The following is a 21,609-nucleotide window of genomic DNA, read 5'->3' on the forward strand; positions in this document are numbered from 1 at the left end:
AAACTCCTTTAAAGATGACCGAAGCCGATGTGTGCTAGAGGCAGGAGGCAGAGCGTGAGGCTGAAATGGTGGCCCCGCTCGCCGATCCCCCAGCAATGTTTGCCTCCCACTCCTCCACCAGCCCAGCTTACCCCAGCCTGTTTTCTCACAGGGGAGCAAAGTCCAACAGTAACATCTCAGACCATAAACTGCTTTTGGCTTGTTTACCGAGCTGCAATGAAGGGCTAGACTGTGTACAGGAGTGTTTTAAAGAAATAACCTCCCTGCCCTGTTGCCCAGCGAACCACTCCTGAAAGTTTAGCTAGTTTTGCAGCTAGGTATACTTCGAGTATGAACTTGGTCAAGGCGAGGAGAAGCAGCTGGGAAGGCATGTTAGACATCCAGAAACAACATTTTGAAAAGATCTTGGAAAATTGTTTGGTGAAGGGAACTGCTTTTCAAGATCACAGAGCCCCTGAGTTTGCGCTGCACACTTACGCATTCGATGAAGACTTGTTTTCCGACACATTGCAAAATAGTTACTCGATTTGGAAGAAACTCTGTGTGCCTGGAGGCTGCTAAATGTGGCATTTCTGTAATGGCTTAAATCGTAAGTTTGCAAGATTACCTTTCTGAGCACATTTCCTTGGATGTACAGATGGTAACATCGTGTACCATTGCATTTCTATCTTTAAACTGCCACCTCCGTTCCCCAGAGGTGTGTTGTTAACTAGCCAAGGAGCAAGCATCTTTTGTCATTTTGGTCCCTCATTTCTCTCTCTGTATTCATATGGAATATAAAAGAGAGAGAAAGTCTTGCTGCGACAGGCCATGGGAAAGATCATCTGCAAATCCATGACAAGTTGCAGCGATGGTGTGCATATGCGGTCGATATTTGGAGTCGTTCTCTGCTACTTAAGCTTTTTTTGCCACGCAGCCCCCGACGTGATGATTGCACACCCTGCCAAACAATTCAATAAAAAGCCTAACTTGAAAGGAAGCTGTGGCAGAGTTATATTTTTGCTGTGCTCACATGGTGATAAATTACAAAAGCTGCCGAGTCTTTAACACTCAACAGTAGATGAAGAGTTGCCTTGTATGGGCATTGTTTGATGAGTTTTAACTTGAGAAATAATTATTGCCGAATGTGTCCTTGACAGTGAGCGCACACCGTGAGTGTTCTTTACATAATATACATAAACATTAGATCTCTCTTTAAGTGGGCCTAAATACTCGTATTTTGCACTCCTTTTCCTTAGAGGAGTTCACTGCCAGTTGGAAAACCGAAGAACGTTGTCTTTGGTCTTGGCTCTAGGTCGGTGTTTTGCACGTGCATAGCTGGTCCATGCTCATGTGGACCACTGGCAGCGGCTGCTTTCCAGGCTTCATTTTCATTTCTCTGCATGCCGTGGTTGTAGCACTGTTATGTTTCGAAGCTGTTGTCTGATGGTGCCGTGCTTCGGGGTCTGTCTGTGGAGGCGTAAGCAGTTCCCAACACTGCAGCCGCTCACCGAAGGGGCATGTGATGGATCCATCACCCGAGCAGGCGATGGGACGCTGGGATGTTGCGTTGCTCTCCCTGTGGGTGGATGCTGAACGGATCAGCCCTGCTAGCTGCTTTAAAACAAAGGCTAGACATTAGATTTCTTGCAAACCGTGTCAGTGTCTGTTGCTTTGCTCAAGCGAGGATATATTCTCAGGGATGTGGAGGTGCTAAGGACAACCCTCCCTGTTGGAAAACAAGGGCCCCAGTGTCTTCCAGTGACTTTCCATTGCTATCTCCCACTGCGGCGTAAGAAAACTGCAAGAAAAGCAGCCCACAGCCCTAAACTTTGTTTTTTAACACTGGGTAACGCAGTGCATCCTCCTACGATTAGCACTGAGTAGCCGGAGCTCCTCAGCTCCAGACAGAGCTAATTCTTGATCACAAGCCAAGACCACATAGTGCTGACATGACTGAGAAATATCTTCCATAATTAGATTGCTTGGTCATTCATTTTTGAATGTCTGAGTTGCATTTTGGAGCATAATTTCTTAATAATCAACCAAATGGAATCTCTGCAAGCTTGATTCGCTATCAGCAGTGTTCTCCTCGCTTGACTTTGCACGTGTGTCTGGGGGAGGCACCGTGCAAATCTGGGACAAGGGGGATCAAAGATAAATGATTTTGCTTTGTAACATTAGGTGGGATGCTAACTTTAGTTTAATAGTATAAATAGATACAAAACTGTTACTTGTATTTGTGAAATACATTGGGCTTTTATTTTTTTAATCATAAATAAATTGGAGTAGTTGCTAAACCCACTGTTTTAGGGATCCCTGGGCATCTGTGGACAACTTCAGAAGTGTCTGCAAAGCGTAGCTAGGAAAAGAAATCCCATTATCGGTAGGTTTGATTTTGCCAAGTAGGGGAGAGGCTTACCCCTCCAACACAAAAGAATGGGAAGTACGTAAGTCGTAACCACCAAAGGCAGGCGTGCATCGTGGAAATGGTGCTGAAATCATGAAGTGCATTTCAGGTACAGTATTTCCAACATACTCCCCCCCATGAGAAATTCAGAAAAAAACCCTGTTTCAATACTTTTGAAATCAAATTATTTTGACACCGCGAAACTAGCCATCGCTCTAGCCGTAATTATCACTTCACTGCTGTTTATTTGTTTCCCGTTGTGTCAAATAGCCTTAGTCCTGTATTGGAACCAGAGCAAAGAGATTCAAAGTGAAATAAAGCGGTGGCACTTGGGAACTTTTTTTTAATGCTTGCTAGTAAGGCAGGCTCATAGAGGAGTCCCCAGGCACGCCCTGGGATGGATTTGGTGGGCAGGATCCAAAAATCGTGAGTGCCCCTCTTCCTCTCTTTTAAATGACTTATCAAGCTAAATGGAGCTGCATCCCTTGGTGCTGCACCCCTTAATGCCGTGTATTTGCCGCTGGACGTGCTCCTCTGAAATGGGAAGAAATAGAGTCCACGAAAGAAAAATATATCTGTAAGGAGATCGAGATTTTTCTGCGTTTTCTGAAGGCTGTGCCTAAGCAGCGCTGCTTTCCGTAACAGACTTTGAGCTTTCTGTAATTCAAGAGCAGCGGACAGTCTTGTGCAATGAATTAGCTGTGGCAGAATTATCTGTCGGTCAAGGTCTTTCGGTAATGCCAGGGAAAACAAACAAAACCTGTAGCGCAAAAGGAAAATAGGTTTAGGAGGAGAGGGTTTAGGAATTTTATATAGATAGATATAAAAATATTTCTATCCTATTTTAAAATTGTCCTTAAGTGTCTGAAAGGAGAGATACTAACATTTCTGGGCTACAAAGTCATGTAAAGTGATGCAAAGGTTCAATACCTGGGCAAATGACGTTGTTATGAGATCTTGCACAAGGCGGGCAGAGAAGCAACCGCTCGTGTTAGTCACGGGCAGGCTTTGTTTTCCACAGTGCAAAAATTGCTTTTGTTTCTCTAAACCCACTTCGGATGCTCTAGCAGGTAGGATGGCTCTTCAGTAAGTGCGTGGTTCACGGCCTGTCGTGAAGAGGTTATTTTCTGTGCAGGGGGGCTGACAAGTCCTTTGCAGCTCTCTCCGGGAGTCTCTGAACCTCGGTAGTGGTTGGAATTTGTTGGTGGCTTCCAGGGTGTGAGCAGGTAGGGAAGAGCCTTCACTTCTCCATCTGCTTCCTCGGGCTGAAGGATAAGGTTTGGCAACGGGATGTGAAATGGGAGAGAAGGCACCAGCTTACATGTAGGCTGTGTCTTTTAAAATACCATCTGACTTGGAAGGATGAGTTTCTCATCCTAACTGCTTGTTTTGATCATATCTTCACGTTGACAAAGATTTGCACAGTTTGCCCAAGTTTGAAGCACTTTAGCATCAGCCCACCTGCCTGTGATGGTGCTGCGTTGTGGGACCTGTCGGAGAAGCTGGAGCTGCGGATTGCTACGCAGAGAGTTTGTCTTGGCCCACTAAACCTGACAGCAGTGTTTTATTGGTGGTGCTAGAAGAGGACAGCTTTATCCTGCACTGCAACGAGATGCTCTAAAAGCAAATTATATGGGGCCAGATCCTGTGCCCAGATTGTCTGTGAAATTTTGAATCGGAGCTATGGTAGATACTGAAGCACTTCGATTCCTCTGACCAAGCCAGCTTGAGCCAGATGTCTTTTAGGAGAGAATTGTCTTTCAGGGTGAAGGAAGAAAAATCTGTTTGAATTCTCCAAAAACAAACACCCAATTTCGCCCAGGATGATAACAGAAAACTGTAAAATTAGCAGCTGGGAAATACAAAGCTTTTTCATGTTGCATGAAACAAGTATATTTTAATATCGGTGATAACTGTGTTTCTGAGAGAGATTATGTCTCCTGTGATAATTGGAAGGGGCAGAGGTGAAGAAAAAAGGATTTATCTGTGCAAAAAGGACCATTGCCATTGATACTGTGTTGTGTATTAACTGAATTAATTGGAAGTAATTAAAATACTCAGCAAAAACTTCATGGAAGATAATATAGTATATACAGATCAATTTGCTGGTTCTTCAAATTATATTGTGCAAGATGAGTATCTGTTTATTCCCTTTATTAACTGAATAAATAAGAGGACACTTTTTAATGTTCTTGCAGAAAGACAAGGCGTGGTATTTACATGTGTTGCTATAAAGTTTCTCTACAGAATCAGGTTTTGATATGCCTGGTCCAGCGCTTGCAGTGAGGGGGGGTCTCCTTGGGAGGAGACGGTGCTGCGGGTCCTCGCACCCCCTGCCTTGCAAGCTGACATCTTTGCCCTTGCATGGAGAATCCTTTTAACTCGGGATATTTTCTTCTCTGCTTTTCAGGTGACCACTTGAAAGTCTGCTCGCAAGGCTACACATGCTGCTCTCAAGAAATGGAAGAGAAGTACAGTCAGCAGAGTAAACACGACTTCAGAAACGCCGTCGTAGAGCTTAGCAATCACTTACAAACCATGTTTAGTTCCCGATATAAGAAGTTTGATGGTAAGTGCTGAGATCTTGAACTTGTTCTTCTTGGGATAAAATGTAAAAAATCCCCATCCTGTTGTTCTCTATGCAGTGGTTCTGCTCTGCTTCCCCCTTTGCTGGGGAAGTTCATGACTCATGGCTCAGAGGGCAGAGCATGCCTTGTTTTGCAATCCCGTGAGAGAGAAATATTTGCTGATTATGGCTGCTTGTTTCCCAAAGAGAGAGATCCTTCCTTCTGATTAATCTTTTGAAAAACCATTTTGCTCTTAATGTAAGATTGCAGTTAGTTTTGTTAGTACATCTCTGCAGCATGTGTAATTGTGACGTGCACATCTTGCAGCCCCGATCCACAAAAATGCTGATCTTTCCCAGCTTGTTGTGAACCAACAGGATTTGTATCCATCACACTTAGCCTTTGGGGCTAAGCAGAGCAGCAGATAAATACAGAGCTGGTTTTGTGCGGAGGCCGAGGGTTCAAGTGTGATGCAGGGTCAGAAGCAAAATGAACAAAGTCTCGGCTGAGTTCCCATTGCTCGAGTGACGCTAACTGCTGACTGATAAGCAAATGACTGGTCTCGGCATTGCACTTGGATCCGCAGCGGTGTCCCGTCAGACTGGGTCTCCATAGGGCATGCCCGGCTCATGGGAGCTGCAGGAAGAAACTGCCTCCGGAGGTAGCTGGCACACACCCTTCCAGCGTTGCCTACCTGGCAGCCAGGCGCCTTTCTTTCGAGAACGCCTTGGTACATCGCTCTTGCAAACAGCTGAAGTCAATGCCCAGGCATCGGGCACAGCACCCATCTTGAGGTCCGAGCAGCATCTCTTGGTGTTGCTGCTGAGCTCTTGGTGGTGGCAGTTCCCACGGGGCTCTGCAGGTGCCTCGGTGCTCCCGGTCACTGCGTCCCCTGCGCCTGGGCATCCCCAGGAGGGAGGAGCAGGGCATCAGGCTCCTGCCTGGGTTGTCCTGGTGGGCTGGGGGAATGAGGTGACACGCAGCTGCACATGGAAATACTTGAAGAGTCAAGAGGACTGGGTTGCTGAGACTTTTGTACTGCTCGTACATCGTCATCGCCGTCTGGTAGTAGAGGGCAATTCCACCGCACAGCTCCTCTGGACCTTTTTCTCCCTTGTTCCGTCATTGGTTCAACGTGGATTTTTAACTAATATCCCAAAGTCTGTGCCTTGAACGTCCCAGGGACCTCCTCTACTCTACTGCAGCAGGTAGCAGCCCCTTTCTTTCAAAAGGGGTTGGCACTCAGGTGAGCGAAAAAGTCCCTGGGTATGAAATTGCAGTGAGTCAAAGTGGAATTACGCAATCATCTTGATAGCATCTAAATCTGCTAGCTAAATATTTCCCTCTTAACCTCTGTTGTCTCTACCTGCTGGTACACCAAAGGGGTGATAGAGAGAGAACCAAAGTGTCTAGACTTGCAAGCTTATTAAATGCAGAACAAGACACTTAATGAAATCCAGCCCATAGATAAGCCCTTTCAAAGAGACCAGAGGAACAGCATCTGCTTCACCTTAAATGAACGACGAGGCTTTTTGAAATGCAGCATTGAAAACAAAGAGCATGCACGGTTCACTGTATTAGCATCCCTGACGTGGTGCAGACGTATTGCTAGGTGTGTCTGCCCGTTTGTAGGCTGAGGGATGGCTGCAGGGCTGCGTGACGGCAGGGGGATATTAAGCTAAGCGGAGCTGGATACCTGTCAAAGCACAAGGCTTCAAAATGGGTGAGCTTTGATATGGAGCCCTGTACGAGCTGTTTTGTTTGTGCTGCATGGTTTTTCCGTGAGCCCCTCGCAGCGTGTCCTGTACTGGTCTCATCCTGATCTTAGCCCTGGTAGTCCTTGACAGGCAAATCTGGAAGGGGATGATGCGAGCCTGTTGCTGGAAGCTGGATTTACTGTGCCCAGCTTGTCCCTGAAGGGTGTCTCTCTGCCCTGTACGAAACTAATGAAGGAGAATTAGCAACCTCCTCAGCTTGTCCCAAAGCCTAATGGCCCCGTCTTTGAGTGTTCGCTAATATCAGATCTCAGTCTTCATTTGCTGCAGACAAAGCTGATTTAGGGATTTTTCAATCTTACCTGGGGTGGAAGCAGAGATTAACTGATTACTGTCCATTTACCTCTTGGAAGGCTTTCAGTCAAGACTGCCTCTCTCCCTCCAGCCCAGTCATCTGGGGGCTGAAGGCACCCCCTCTTCAGCAGCACTGGGGCTGGTGGCTGGGGCAGTTGGGGAATCTCCCGTCTCAGGTTCTCAGACTCTTCTGCAAAAATTTTGGAGTGCCATGCGCGAGACTGCTGTGGTAGTTTTGTTGGTTTTTAAGAGCCTCCTCCTGAGTGATCGGCTGCGTGTGGTGTGGTGTTTCCTTTGGTCCTGGTGCTTGGTCATCGGGTCAGCTGTGGTCTGTTCTGCCTTGCACGTTTGAGTTCTCCTTGTCCAGCGTAATTCTTCCCACTTTTTTTGGTGTAATGTGCCCAACCCAGAGGAGAGGGAGATGATCAAGACCCACATATTTGTCCTGATCTCTAGGTATGAGATTTGAAAAGGATGCGATCCCTTCCAGAGCTGCTCTTCTGCATGGGCCCATGCTCTGATTTTATTTGCAGCTCTTTAGGGCTGCCTCATTGCTAGTAGCAAAATCCATTCAAACGAAAATGAAGCTGACACAAAATGAGCCAAGCACAGAGAAATCCTCTGCGCTACAGCTGTGTAGAGGGACTGAGCAGGCAAGATGAGTTATTGCGGAGACTGAAATCACTTCACTTAACTGGTCTCCCAGCGAGTGGGACGAACGCTTCTCTTGCAGGGTGATGCATCCCCGTGCTGCGAAAGACCACTCCAGGATGCAGCTCAAGCAGCAAACGCTGTCCTCCAGCTCTTTCAGCGTCTTTGTAGCGGGTTCTCTGGCTGCTAACCTCTCAGCCTTGACATTCAGGTCCGAGGGGACAGGCAAACCCGTGCTGCCTCCGTTATGTGCTTGACCTTTGCAGCAGTTGCCGCTGCAAAAGGACAGTCGAAGTGGCGTCACGTCTTTTGGATGGAGGCTGTGATGCCCCGTGGCTTCTGGAGCGTTTGCATCAGCTGTTGCCGGAGTGCTGTGTGCCGTTGGAACCATTGCCAGAATTGCTCTGATCTGACACCAAAGCCGTACAGAAATGGATTATCTCCTCTTAATCAGGAGCATGGAACAAGTTGCTGATTATCCGTCCCCAGAGGGCTGACCAGAAGGCATTTCAGCTCCTAATGCGTAATGTGACAGTGTCAGATCCTCCTGCGCGTGTTCCGTTTCCAGACACTGGGAGAAGACTGCAGCTTTGGAGTCCCATATCTTACATATCCTGTCTAAATATTTGCTTACAGCACAGCTATGTATGCTCCTGGGGGTCTCTTCTGTTGTAATTTAAACCACTAGCCTGATCCCAGTGTAGCACCAAGGAATATTTTCAGCAGTAAGGGAAACGCTTTTTTGATAAAATAAAAAATACTTTGGGAGTTGTCGGATTCCCCATTGCTAGATGTTTTAGAGGTGAAGATTTGCTGTTTTTTCTAGCATGCATGATCTCGGATACGTTTATGGGCTTCATTGAGAAATTCGTGGGTAAGATTCTCTGGCCATGTTAGTGTCTCCCTCCGTGACAATGACAGCCATGGGAAAGCCACAAAGCTGTGTGACTGTGGTGACATCTCATGCGACAGAAGCAGCTATAGCAGTCAGGGCTTTAAACACCACCCCACCCCCCTTTTTTTTTTTTAAAAAAATCTCCTTTGCCTTGTCTCATCTTCACCAGTTAGCTCTCCCCTTCCCTCTCCCAGGGATTAATAACATTAATAGGATTAATGGTGACATTAAGACTGCATAAACGCTCGGTTCCATTTATTAAACTCGAACTTTCACCTGTTTTGCCCTTTCGGGCTGAATTTTTCCACGCTGGGATCTGTGCTAGCCAAGCAGTGCTTTGGGGAAATTGCTCAGCTGTTTTGAGGAGCTGGAGCAGGGACAGGACATAGCCCATAACTCTTCTTCAGCATTTCTGCTATTCTCTTCCTTCCTAGATAAGATGTTCTCAGTTTTTTCTTATTAAAAACACCTCCTGAATATCTCAGAAGATGTAACTGCTGTGCCAGGTCTTTTGTGGGGGGAGAAATGATTTTTTTTTTTTTTTTTTTTCCTAATAGGCTGGTTGCAGAGTGATTAGGCAGACAGTCCCCAGGCCCCGTGAGCAGAGGGGCCGCTAAGTCTCTGCCCTGCGGGGCCGAGTCCGGCAAGCGGCTGCTTGTTCTCCTGCCCCTGCATTTCACAAACGCTTTTGCTGTTGCACTTAAACCAAGTCTTGTCCCTTTCTTCTGCACGCTCTGGATTTAGGGAAGGCGAGCAAGCTTCTGCAGCCCTTTTTGTACAGGGATGATACGTATAGGAGACGAACGTGAGATGGTCTGTCCCCGGCTGGGCAGGCGGTAGGTCTGGCGTTCCAGTGCCCAAGCGACAGAAGGATTTGTACAAAACGGCACAGCCCAGCCAGCATCTGGGAAGCTATTAAATGCCGAGAGTCCCGTTTCCGATCTGCTCCCCTTGACTTTTCTATTAGCATTTAAGGTAAAACAAATACAGAAGTGTAAACCGAAACCCCTTTGGGACAATGAGCAGGAAGAAACCGAACCCAAGCAGCAGGAGCCGGCCAGGGGTCCTCGAGGCCGTGGTGCACCCGCTCCTCTGCCGCGCTGGGACCGGGCAGAGGGGCTGGAGAGGGACCCCTGTTTGTGGGCTCCGTGTTTGTGTTGGGCAGGTATAATGCATGATTGTGCCCTTGATCTCTAGCGCGAGCCCTCTGTTACTTCTGGGTGCATGAATTACTTCCAATAACTGGGCTGTGGCTGAGTCCGAGTGACTAGTCAGGTGGAGCATTGGCCAAATACCTTCCAAACTCTGCTGAAACTGGGGAAAAAACCCTGTAATCTCATTTCTGAATTTAGATTTCATTGTTCAGATAACCCTTGGCTTCCAGCTGCTGTCTCCAGGTAGGAGTTAGCAGGGAGGTGTGCTGGGACAGCGGGTTGCGTGGCTGGGAAGTATTAATAACTGGGAATGACACAGGAGGGACAGGGGAAAGCTTTCGGTGGTCTCTCCGCTGCTCTGGGCAGTGCGGAGGCAAACGGTGAAAGACGAGCCCCGCAGGTGCCCAGCCCACCGCTCCTATAGTTAGAATTTGGCAGACCATCGGGGCGCTCCGCCTTACCAAAATAACTGCCCTTTGGGGACCTTCATCTGGCATTAACTCTTTTATTGGAAACTGCCTGCGAGAGCAGAGACCCGGGGCCTCATCCTGCTCGTGTGCCAGGGTCTGCCGTGTCTGTGCCACCCGGGACCGTGGGGATAGTCCTGGCTGCCGGCGCATTTATCTCTGCAGGAGGCAGCTCTGCGTGTTGTGGCACCGCAGGAGTGCTGAGATAGAGACCTGGTGGACCTTGGACGCTTGCTGCGCCAGAGCCACGTGGTGTTTGTGCTTCTGAATAAATCTGTGTGGTGGAGAGAGCTCTGTCATTACAACCTATCCTCTGGCGAGTGCACCCATGATCACTGCGTCGTTAACATACAAATAATACAGTCTATTTTCTGCCACTCACGTCTAGATGAAGGCACAGCGTCGTTCTTCCCTCTCCAGAAAGGGACGGCACCAAACCTTATACCAACCAGGGCAGAAAACAGTGGGAAGGTCCAGGTCCCAGTTTTGCAGAAGCAGCGGTTGCTGAGAGCCAGTCCTTCAGACTTGGTTTCAGACCTGTTCTTGCCTGGGGTAGGGATGGAGTGATTTAGGAGAAGCAGGAGGGAGCAACCACCAACACACTTCCTCTAGAGAATCCCACTTGCAGGCTTTTGTTTGTGCTTTCCCACTCACTGCAACAATAATGAAACAAATTGTCTGCTGTCTGTACAGTGGAAGTTTGTTTATTCTTTGTTTTCTTTTAACTGGCTCCTCTCCATCTGGAGATTTTTAAGGAGGTACGTAAACCACTGTGATTTTTAGTCTTGTTCGTTGAGAAGGGTGATACTTGTCTGACAGTGGGGGACCGCACCTCTGTTTTAGGAGGCTCAGAAAGATCCTGAGGTCAAATTGTCCCTGAGGAGGAGATCTCAAAGTGTGTGGGGGGAGAGACTACATTTTGTAACTGAGCAAAGACTTCAGCAATGGGCAAAACCACTTTGTGTATGGGCTTGGAGGGATCAAACGGTCTTCTGCTATCTCAGGTCCGAGCAGTTCTGCTGTTCAGATCGCAGGTAAACGGCTCTTACCCTTTTGGCTTTTTGTCAAAAGCAAAGATGCGGGCAGCGCGCTTTATACTTGGCTACAGGAAACGGTGCCTGGTGCTCTCTGGTTACTAATTGCTGTCAACCAGTCAATGAGCTATTGTTTGTCCGTTTAAAATTAACTCTCTTTTCCTCCTTCCTCCACCAAGGAGCCACTTAGGCGATGTGTGGGCTCTCATTGCTTGCGTGGTCTTGGGAGCTGCTCCCCTGGATGCCTGTTGAATCGGTGGTGTTTTTGGGGTCTCGTGGTGGGCTTGGGGGTGTGATATTCCACCGGTGCAGAGCTGGAGCTGTTTTGTTGGTGTTAAATGTACGGTAATATACAAATAAGAGAGGTGGCCTTAACTGGAAGAGCTTCTGTGCAAATATAACAAGATGAGAGGAACTGAGGTAACAGGAATGAGAAAACCATCCCCACCGTTCAGCAGCACGGGTCCTCCTCAAGATCTTCAACAGCAGTTATAGGAAGGGAGGCTTGGAAAAATACGTATGTGTGAAATAGCTTAGTGAGTGTCCCAGAAAGCTCGTCTGAATGGAGAGGCGACCTGAAGGAACTTGCCTTCAGATTTTGCAGGTGGTGTTTGCTGTTTGGGGTGGGAAGTTGGTGCATTGGTACCAAACGGACCTGGGCCAGCAGGTTAAAGCAGCTGAGAAATAATAGATGTGTTTGAAAGGTCAGCTGAGATTGAGGAACGGGTGCAGTGATAATTAGACATGGGGGGGGGGAGTGGAGGGAAGAGCAAGCAAATGGAGGGAAAAGAAGCAGCAGCAAGGGAGGTGCATTGGGGAAGTCGGCTCTTGAGTTGCGGTCATGAGGAGGAGGATGGAAGAGCTGGGAATGAAGAACCTGCTGCTCGGGGAGGAGGCAGCATGGGAGCAGCGGGAGAAACCTGCTATAGCTGACCCAGAACGGGACGCGTGAGCAGTGAGGGTCCCTGGAAATGGGGACGAGGAGGCTGCGAAGGCTGGGCTCGTCCTGCTGCGTGGGATGCGGCAGAGCGGGATGGACCAAGAGGGGACCAAGGGCATTTCTGCTGTTGCTGCTTTCCTAATTCACGGGATGACTATTATGTGCAGCAGGACGCGATGTGCTGCTATTTGCTTCTTGAATCACAGACAGCAATCTCCATACTGTTCCCACCACCCCCCCTCGCTGCTTCTTACTCCTTTAACGAGCTCGGTCTCAGTGTGATGGCGGTGATCTCGCACCGTCTTTTAGCTTCTTCCCTGCTCTTCTGGGCTCTGGCCAGCCCCGGGGTGCAGGTGAAGATTATGTTCTTGGGCCCTCAAGAAACAAGAGGTTCTAGAAATCCTGTTTTTTAGTGGTTGTTTTTTCTCCAATGAGGTTGCAGTCCAGTTGTTGTTACTGTCTTGAAGCCTTTCACTAATCAAGCAAAGTTTGGGGAGATGTTGTGCCTCCCAGCTCTCCAAGGTTCGCATGTCGGGGCTGTTGCTGTGACATTGGCATGATTTAAGCCTGTACTTCTTCAAACTCCGCGGAAGAGTTCTTCCCATGTCAGTAAGTGCTAACACATGTTTGAAAACAGGACAGAGAAACAGCTTGTGGGTTTGCCCTGCCCTTCCTGAGTTCATATTCAATAAATGTGTTAACACTATGTGTTCATCGGTTTCTCAACACTTCTGGAAAAAGGTTGTTAAGCTATGGTTTGTTTTTCCCTGGTGGAAATTACAAATGCGGTATATGCAATAAAGGAAGCGAAGGCATATTAAAAGTAATGAGGCACATTTAGGAAAAAAAAAACCCAAACCCTCTTTTTCCTTTGGAGTAGGTGGCATGGCTACGGATAGCTTCACCTTCGAGGTGAAAAGAGCTGTGAAACATTCGTCTCTCTTCCTCCAAATTCTTTTTATCTGTCTGGATTGAATTTTGCTTCACATGGTAGGAGCAGCTGCAGGGTGGAGTTTGCAGCCACAGATGCACCTCTGCGAAGGCGCTGGGACGGTGCCGGCGCCGGCCCCTCCGCGGCACAGCCTTCGGGGCCACGGCTCGGGCAAGAGCGTTCGTTTGGGAATCCATTTTGCTGTTGTGGACATTTTATGAGTAAACTATTTTATGAGAAAATATAATTAATCTCTTTGTGGTAGTGTTCTCCTGTACACACTAGAAAGCATAATTGTCTATACAGACATGTAAATTAAAGGTTTCGGTAAGACAGACGGCCCGTAATTAATCATAATCTGGACAACATATTAAGAGTATACCCGAAAAGCTGCATGGCAAATTATCTGAAACTAATTAATTGTGCCCATAAAAATTCAGCATGTTCCCTCCGTGTGCTTGAGCCTGGTTTTATTTGTTTTTTAAGGTGTGTTGAGTAATTGCATGTCTACCTGGTATCTGTTTGCATAGTTAATGCAGAAACCTCAAACAGAATAAGGCCAATTGAAAACACAGCTCTAAACTAAGCAAACCTGGGGCATGGGAAATGTAGGATGTCTGGCGGCCTTTGGGAAAGGTGCATGGTAGCCCTGGTCTCCTTTTGGAAGGACACCAGCACACTTTTGAACATGGCCAACAGATGGGCATCTGTAGAGAGCATGTTGGCTCAACGGCCTTCCTGAGCTCTTGGATAAGACTCTGCCTTTTTTGCACTGCAGTTAAGGTTTCCTCTGCTCCAAGAACTGTGGATTTTTGGTGCTGAGCCCTGAGTTGCTTGTGGTTTGACTCCTTGCAGTTGCTGGAAGAGGAGCAAGCGGGGTGCCGTGGAGCGCCATGCTTCTCTCGGGGGAAATTATTCTCTGAAATAAATGCATTTCATTCCTGAAGATCAGGAAATTCAAGGCAAAACTCTGCATTCCTATGATGGTCGGCTGTGGGTTCAGCCCTAAGGACTCCCTGCCTGGGGCATGGCTGGAGGGGCAGAGGACACCGGTGCTTTGGTCCTGCCGAGGGGCAGACAGTGCCAGTAGTGGCAGCTCAGGCCAGGCAGTTTTGCTGCTTCTTCTGTCACCAGCGTTCGTAGAGAAATGCCAAACCTGCCTGTGGGTGAAGGGGAATGTGCCCCTTGGATGCGTTCATCTAATTTCCAGGAGCTGCCTTTGATTTAGGTAGGACTGTGCCCTACGCAGCGGGCTCTCCTCATCAAAAGCCCTCTTGTATGAAAATCCCACTCTTAATATATCTGAAAATGTTAGCACAAAGAATAGGAAAATGTTGCATCCTTCTTACTTGAAAAAAGGATATTTTCAAGATGAGACCTATGAATCCAAGATAAAAAAAAAAATTGGGTACAAAAATCCAAGGAAGTGGATGTATCATCCGGAGGTGGGATTTGCCCTGTGCCTCGCAGTGGGTGGAGTGATTGTGTTTCTTCAAGTAGCTCATGTATCCGCAGTTTGGAAGAAAGATTGCTTTGAGTTATTCTGGCAGTGGAAACTGATGTGGAAGCACCTTGGGGAAGTGCGGTGCTCTCCTGCGCTGGGTTACTGGCGGAGCTGGTCTGCCCTCAAGCTGCAAACAGGTAATACATCTTATTACCTGAAAAAAGGAAATTGCCAAGTAACTATGGTTATGTTTTCCCACTGTGCTCTTTTATGGAAGGCTTTGCTCAAAAGCACAGATTTCTTTTTCTTTTCCAGGACTCTTATTGCAGAAATACCAGATATGTCACATCTAGTCTTTCTTACTGTTTCATGACATCTGTAGGCTTTCCCTGAGTGTTGGGCATTGAAATTCTACCCTGAAATTCAAACAGGTTAAAAGAATAAACAGAGCCCAGAGGTGTAGATTGCCTGGATGCAGACTACTGCCTTTTCTATCTTTAAAAGTTAATTGCATTGGAAATGTCATCTTCCTTTCAGCATCAAAGTCCATAGTGTCCACAGGATTTATTTTGCAATACAGACAAATTTTAAAGTTTCTTCTTGGGGTTAGGAAAGGTTTTGTGGCTCTGGTCCCACTGGGCAGCTCAGCTGTGCTCTGCGGACGGCAGCGCTGGTACCCTCAGCCCTGCGCTCATCCTCCTGAGCATCACCCCGAGCGACAAGATAACTTTGCATCAGCAGGGCTTAGTTGAGATGGGTTGAGGTAGTAAAATGTGGACTTGCTCCCATATCAGGTTGGACCAGAGCTGGCTGAGCCACGTTAGCCCAGCGCCTTGCCTGCGGTCTGTCTTCTCCGTGTAACCCAGGCATCTCTCCGTGTTCTGCTCTTAGCTGGGAGAACCAGAGAGACCTTCCAGCCCTGTGCCGCTCCCGTGGGTCAGTTTGTGAAGCCCTTCCTGGTGTTGTGTGTGTGCTTATGCCTGTTTGTCGACAGAGGGGCCAGCCCTTGTTCTGGGAGTTTAAACAAGATAACTGGCAGGCAAAGAGAGCCTGCCATCCCTCTGTGCAGCAGCGTCTCGGAGAGCACCGGCGAAGTATGATTTGTCGTCTGTGAAAAATGTTTGCGTTTGACAGCTTTTCACAGGAAGCCTGTCAGAGTGATAATTTAATGAGTACAGATTGCTTGCAACACAGCTGTAAAACGTGCTTTTACAGTGCTGTAAAATAAGCAACTGAGGCCTTTGTGTGTTTGCTTTGTTTGAGAACAAGTCAACTTCTAATACAAATGAAAGGTGGTCATTTATTTTACCCAGCAAACAGTCAAGACGTAAGAGAGGAACCTGCCATTTTTCTTCTTGTGGTGGCAAGGTTAATGCTGGGTTGTGTTGGTGTTTGCTAATCAGCTTGTTTCTGTGAAGGGGAGAACTGATGTCTAATTAGATGTAGGGAGTTACTGGCCAGATTAGCATTTAAGTCATAAAAAGGACTTTTGGGCTTTCTTCTCTTTGTTGCAGACGTCTGTGCCCATGGTTTGCACAAAGAAAAGCTTAATATTCCTTGCTGTGCCCAAGCTGGTTTCTTGAAGAGGAGACAGAAACTGAGGATGCACACTTGTTGTATGCCAACAGCTAGAATAAATCATAATCATTTTATATATATATATATATATACACATGCACACATACACACACACATATATATAATATATATGTGTGTATATATAAAATTTAATCCCTGCTGCTGACCAAGTTAAAAGAGGTAATGCAACAGCTGTGCCTTGCATGGAGGAAGATGTCAGCTAGTTGCCGTGCATGTCCTGCTGCTGGGTCCATCCCCGCTCGCTGGCATGGGGTGGCCCCCCGTCCCCCTGCTCGGCATCCTTCCTCCCCACCTTCCCAACCTCATCCCCGCCCCAGGAGCCTTGAGGTGCCAGCGAGGCCACCCATGGGCCAAGCTACCAGCGCCAGTCACCAGGGCGTCCCATCCGGCACGGTTTGGGGATGCAGGTGTGTGCCGGTGGCGAAGCTTCGTGGGGCGGGAGGGTGGGTGCTGACTCTGTGCCACAGGCACGCAGCCTCCTCTGTCCTCCTCCCCTTCTCTTTTGGAAAGTGGCACTTGAGAAGGGGTGTTTTCTGCCTATGAAAACACTGGCTGGCACTCGAACCAGAAATGACGTCTTTGCACGTATGTGGTGCCTCCTCCTGCAGCGTTGGGGTTTTAGAAGTGGCTGGGTTTGGTGGGAAGTTTTCGTTTCCTTTATTTACCTTCCTTTCGGGCAAGGAAAAGCTGCTGACTGGAAGACTGCAGGTGCACAGCTATTTGCTGGTAATTAGGTTGCATTTTTTTTTTTCCCAGGTTAATTAATGAACATATCTGGTTCTAGCCCACATGAAAAATTGCTAAGAGATGAAGTGCTCTAAAGCCTGGATACAGTTTATTCAACTTCCACTTTGGAGTGTTACCAATAAAATGAGTTTGGGCAGGAGAATAAATTGGTTATGATATTATGGATGTATTACTTGAGATAACTTTTCTGGCTTAAAACATTACTTTGGGTTCCTTTAGACTGGTGGTTGGAAGTATTTGATAGATTTCCCATCAATATAATTTCAAAATCTTAATTCTTTTTGAAGAGTTTGCTGATGCATCTGCCAGCCCTTGTGCCTGGCATGCAAGTATTTAAATAAACAACTCATTTGGTGATACTGAAAGGTCTGGGCAAAGGAAGGAAGTGAGCCTTCAAAATGATTAAGTGAATTAGAAATTAATATACACCAAGCTAATCTCTATAGTATAAACTCAACAGAAAAAAATCTTCCTGGAGAGGAAATGCCAGTCATGGGAACGAAAGTGGAGGTTCCTGCTGATATTGGACAGAGGACGTGTCGGGTGTTTGAAATCAATCTCTTCTTCCCTGGATCATTTCTCTTGTGCTCCTAAGAGGCTGCATTATATACAGCCATGTCAGGCCCCGAGCCCCATGACTTTGTTCATCAGGAACTCGAAGAATGTTTCAGTTTTTCCAGAAAATGTTTTCTGTGTTAGGCTTTGTTTGTACTGGAGCACTTTGAAGACGAAAATCTGAACTTCAGCATACTTGTAATACGTTTTAACAAGGTTTAAATTCACACTGGGCCAAAATATTCCCTGCCCCCCCCCCCCTTCTAACAACTTCTGGCTCTAAACATGACTCCTTTGAGGATTAAAAAAAACACAGAGGCATGTTTTATTAAAAAATACTTGTTGAATATGAGTCACAGAAAACCAGAGGTCAGAATCCTCAATTGCTGGTGGCATGCATAAAATAATACGCTTCCTCGCCTGCGCCGTGCGTGGGGGTGAAGGGGCTGTGCCCGCGCCCCGAGGTGCCGACGTCCCCCGTGGCGTTGGAGCAAATGGGTGGCAGCCCGGCGTGAGCACCGCCGGCACGTGATGGTTTGTCCCGCCGGCATCTACCCTTCCCAAGGCCACGTAGTGTGGAGTTTTGTTCCAAAATGGCCCAAATGCATTTGGCTTAATGGACCCCTTCCCTATTTTTTATTTTAATTGAACTCATCTACACCGAATCTCCAAGGCAAAGGCTTTGCAGTAGGGCCGTCTTTGCTTAGACCTGCGTGCCAAGCCTTTGGTGGCCCTGTCTTGGCAGGGGATGTTCTTTAAACTGACCCGACAGATGCATCTGACGTGCCAGACATCGTCAGGTCAGCTCGTTATCGGAGTCGGAGACGTATGTGGCACTGCCAAGATGCGGTGATGGCGCTTCGGCAGCGGCCGCTCTCCGGCACCGGACTGTCTGGTGCTCCGCGAGGGTGAACCAAAGTGGGGATTTGCTTTTAGAAAGTGATGAAACCCAAGGGCCCCTGTCCGTCCGCTGTCATCTGAAAAATCTCTTTCTCGTTCTTGTGCCAAGTGTTTAGCCCTTGGATTTTGAGCAAATTCTGGCTTAATTGTGTTTTTTTTGTACTGCCACAAACATCTGAAGCCCCGTCTGCAATCAGGACCAATTAAGTAATTAGAGACATGCCTTGCCCCAGAGCTGACAAACTTGCAAGACGGGAGAAGGAACCTGCGGGTAGATTTTTGGGTTTGTTTTTAAAATGTATTAAAATTTGTTAATTTTTGAGGCTGGCTTATGATCATTCCAGAAAATGAATTGACAAGAACTGAAAGGAAAGACCCATTTGTGCAAAATGTCTGTTTAACACAAAAAAAAATCTTTTTTTCTTTTTGCTTTCTGATAGTCTTGTGCTTTGAAATTGCTTCTTTTAAGATGACTGAATTGTAACATAAGAAACTGTTTGTTTGTTTGTTTTTTCCATTTTGCTGACTTTTGTCATGGTATTCAGATTTGCATCAAAAGAGATTTCACTTATGGAAGTCTTGGGATCTGGAGAGAGGTTGGGAGGGTTGGTTTATGAAGAGTAATCAAGAATTTTGAGATACATAAATTGTTTGAAAATTTTTAGGGAATCCTTTAACTTTCCATTTCATTTGGGTGATGGTCTCATTGTGCTGAATTTTCCAGTTAAGCAATGGCAGTGGTTGTAGAAGTGTGCAAACACACAACCCAATGCCGGCGTTTACCATGACTTCTCTTCTTCTTTTCTAGAGTTCTTCAAAGAACTTCTCGAAAATGCCGAGAAGTCGCTGAATGACATGTTTGTGCGGACGTACGGCCGTTTGTACATGCAGAACTCGGAGCTGTTCAAGGACCTCTTCGTGGAGCTGAAGCGGTACTATGTGGGTGGCAACGTCAACCTGGAGGAGATGCTTAACGAGTTCTGGGCGCGCTTGCTGGAGCGCATGTTCCGGCTGGTCAACCCCCAGTACCACTTCACGGACGAGTACCTCGAGTGCGTCAGCAAGTACACCGAGCAGCTGAAGCCCTTCGGGGACGTGCCGCGGAAGCTCAAGCTACAAGTGACGCGAGCATTCGTGGCCGCCCGCACCTTCGCGCAGGGCCTCGCTGTCGCAAGGGACGTCGTGAGCAAAGTGTCCGCGGTGAGCTCAGTCTCGTGATTATTCCCATGTCCCATGGACCTGCATAGGTAGCGTCTTTCCCTGTTGTCCTGATTAGGTCCCTAAAGGCGTTGCTGGTAGTCGAGTGCGGCTGGAACCAAATTCCATCTATGTGGGTTGTGCCGCTGCGTGGTAGAGTCACGTTCTGGGGACACCACCATCCAGTGCTGCAGCCCAGTACAGGGATGTTCCCCAGGTTGATGCTATCCTCCTGTCTAGGGAACAGCAACGAGCAGGAAATTAAATACCTTCTGCAGTGGAAATAACCATGTTTGCTTGTGTAATGGCTGTATCTTCTTCTTAATACTGCCTTCAAATTACAGCGAGGCATGGATGCTATGGGCATCTATTATGGAGCAGCTGATGATTTGCTCCTTGCTCCCAGGCACGGGGAGAGGCTGTTAGCATGAGCAAACAGTACTTTTATGATAACAGTAAGCCGGAGCCGTATCACAGGGCAGGAGCCAGTTGTACTTGGTGCCACACACGCAGCATGAGTAAGACCTCAGACTTCTATGGTGAAGTCACTTTTTTGGGGGGTGAAACAGATGTGAAGTGTGGGTCACTTAAATGTTTACCTTCCTCTCCTTATAAACCACTTGGGAGTGGTTTAAGTGGGGTGACTTTTTTTTTTTTGACATGAGATTTGTCTGTAACTTAGTCTGAGTTGTATGGTATAGGGAACAGGTGTAGTCAATAATCCCCTTAAAGTGATTGTGGGAGATAACAAATATTAGTAATTTCCTCTTAACAAACTCAGCTCATTTCCTGTGGACTATAGAAGACTTAGTATAATCATTTAATCGGGCAGAGAGAGGTTTACTTTCTCTCTACCTGGTTACAGAGTAATAAAACGCCAGGCTGAAAGGGCAGGCAGTAGTTTGAATCACCCTAAGTGCCAGGAAGGAAAGAGAGGGAAAAAAAAAAAAAAAAGAAGTAAACCAGAAAAGAATAGCTGTTCAGGTACTCTTAGAAGCAGAATGCAATTTTGGAGGCAGCACAAGCAGCATCGTTAAGTGAGATAATCATTCAAATTGCTTTGACTTACAGGGATAATACTAAAATACTGTCTTTCTGGAAAGAAAAAAAAAAATCTGCTTCCATGTTAATTTTTCTTGAAGAGAAATGAGAAAAACAGCCTGTGATAAGCCTGCTGTGTGCGATAGGGCAGAGAATATTAGCAAGGAAAGAGTTGCCATACTAATATATCCAGGCTCCAGGAGCAAGTTGTAAGTTAGCGGTGGCAGGTTTAAGTCCTTGGACACCTTGAGTCCCCATTTCATAGTGATGACTCTCACGTGAGACATGTCTGTGTCCCGCTCCTTGAGGATGGGTGCTGCGGAGCTCCGTGGGTGACATGTGGGGTCCCTCTTACGAGACCACAAAATCCTCCAGCCTCAGGGACGCCATCCCGTGGTGGGAAGGAGATGTGGGAGGGAGGGTTGGTGCTGGATGAGTTGTGTCTCCATGTCAGGTCACTGGCCAAGCCTGCCGACCTCTTGGTTGGGGTTTCAAATTTGGTGACTCTTGTTTCTGCCTGTGTAGCGTTGTGGTAGATGTTGTGGTCAGAAAGAAAAGGAAAAAGGGTTTTCGCTGCTGGAGAGTGCGGATGAAGTATTCGGGTGGGAGGTCTGTCCGCTAAGCCCCAGTACAGTTTTCGGGAATGTGCAATCACTTGATAGGCAGTAAACGTGCATGGGTGAGGGATCGTGTTTATGCTCCATCTGCTCAGAATTCATCAAAACGTCTCCAGACTTGACACGGCACCACGAGGGCTACGGTCCCCGCATCTGTTATGAATCAGAGTCATGAACCCGAGGTGGCGTTGTGATTTCTCTTTCCCTTTTGAAGATCCTCGAGTGTAGAGTTGCCTTCAACTCTAGAATTAATTGCTCAAGTGTGGAAGGTTACCCAGAGACCCACTCAGCTGCAAAAATAGCTCACGCACCATGGACGATCACAGTTACCACACTTTCCACTTCAGTTTCACAAGTTGCACTGGAAATCCTGCAACAGATTGACTTTTCAAAGTGATAGCAAAAGTCCCTG

The 21,609-nt window shown here is 47.3% G+C and overlaps 1 protein-coding gene across 1 annotated transcript in view; it reads left to right on the top strand.

Moving 5' to 3' along the window:
* The first annotated feature begins 4,805 nt into the window (after nucleotides 1-4,805).
* GPC4 (glypican 4) overlaps nucleotides 4,806-21,609 on the top strand; it is a 36,748-nt gene continuing 19,944 nt past the window's right edge. Inside the window, exons 1-2 of the mRNA XM_075162045.1 lie at nucleotides 4,806-4,958; nucleotides 19,151-19,542. Of these exons, the coding sequence (XP_075018146.1) occupies nucleotides 4,850-4,958; nucleotides 19,151-19,542 (501 nt within the window). The 5' untranslated portion in view covers nucleotides 4,806-4,849. The remainder of the gene's footprint in view (nucleotides 4,959-19,150; nucleotides 19,543-21,609) is intronic.

This window comes from Calonectris borealis, chromosome 13 (genome assembly GCF_964195595.1).
Source record: "Calonectris borealis chromosome 13, bCalBor7.hap1.2, whole genome shotgun sequence".
In the NCBI taxonomy this organism is placed as follows: Eukaryota; Metazoa; Chordata; class Aves; order Procellariiformes; family Procellariidae; genus Calonectris; species Calonectris borealis.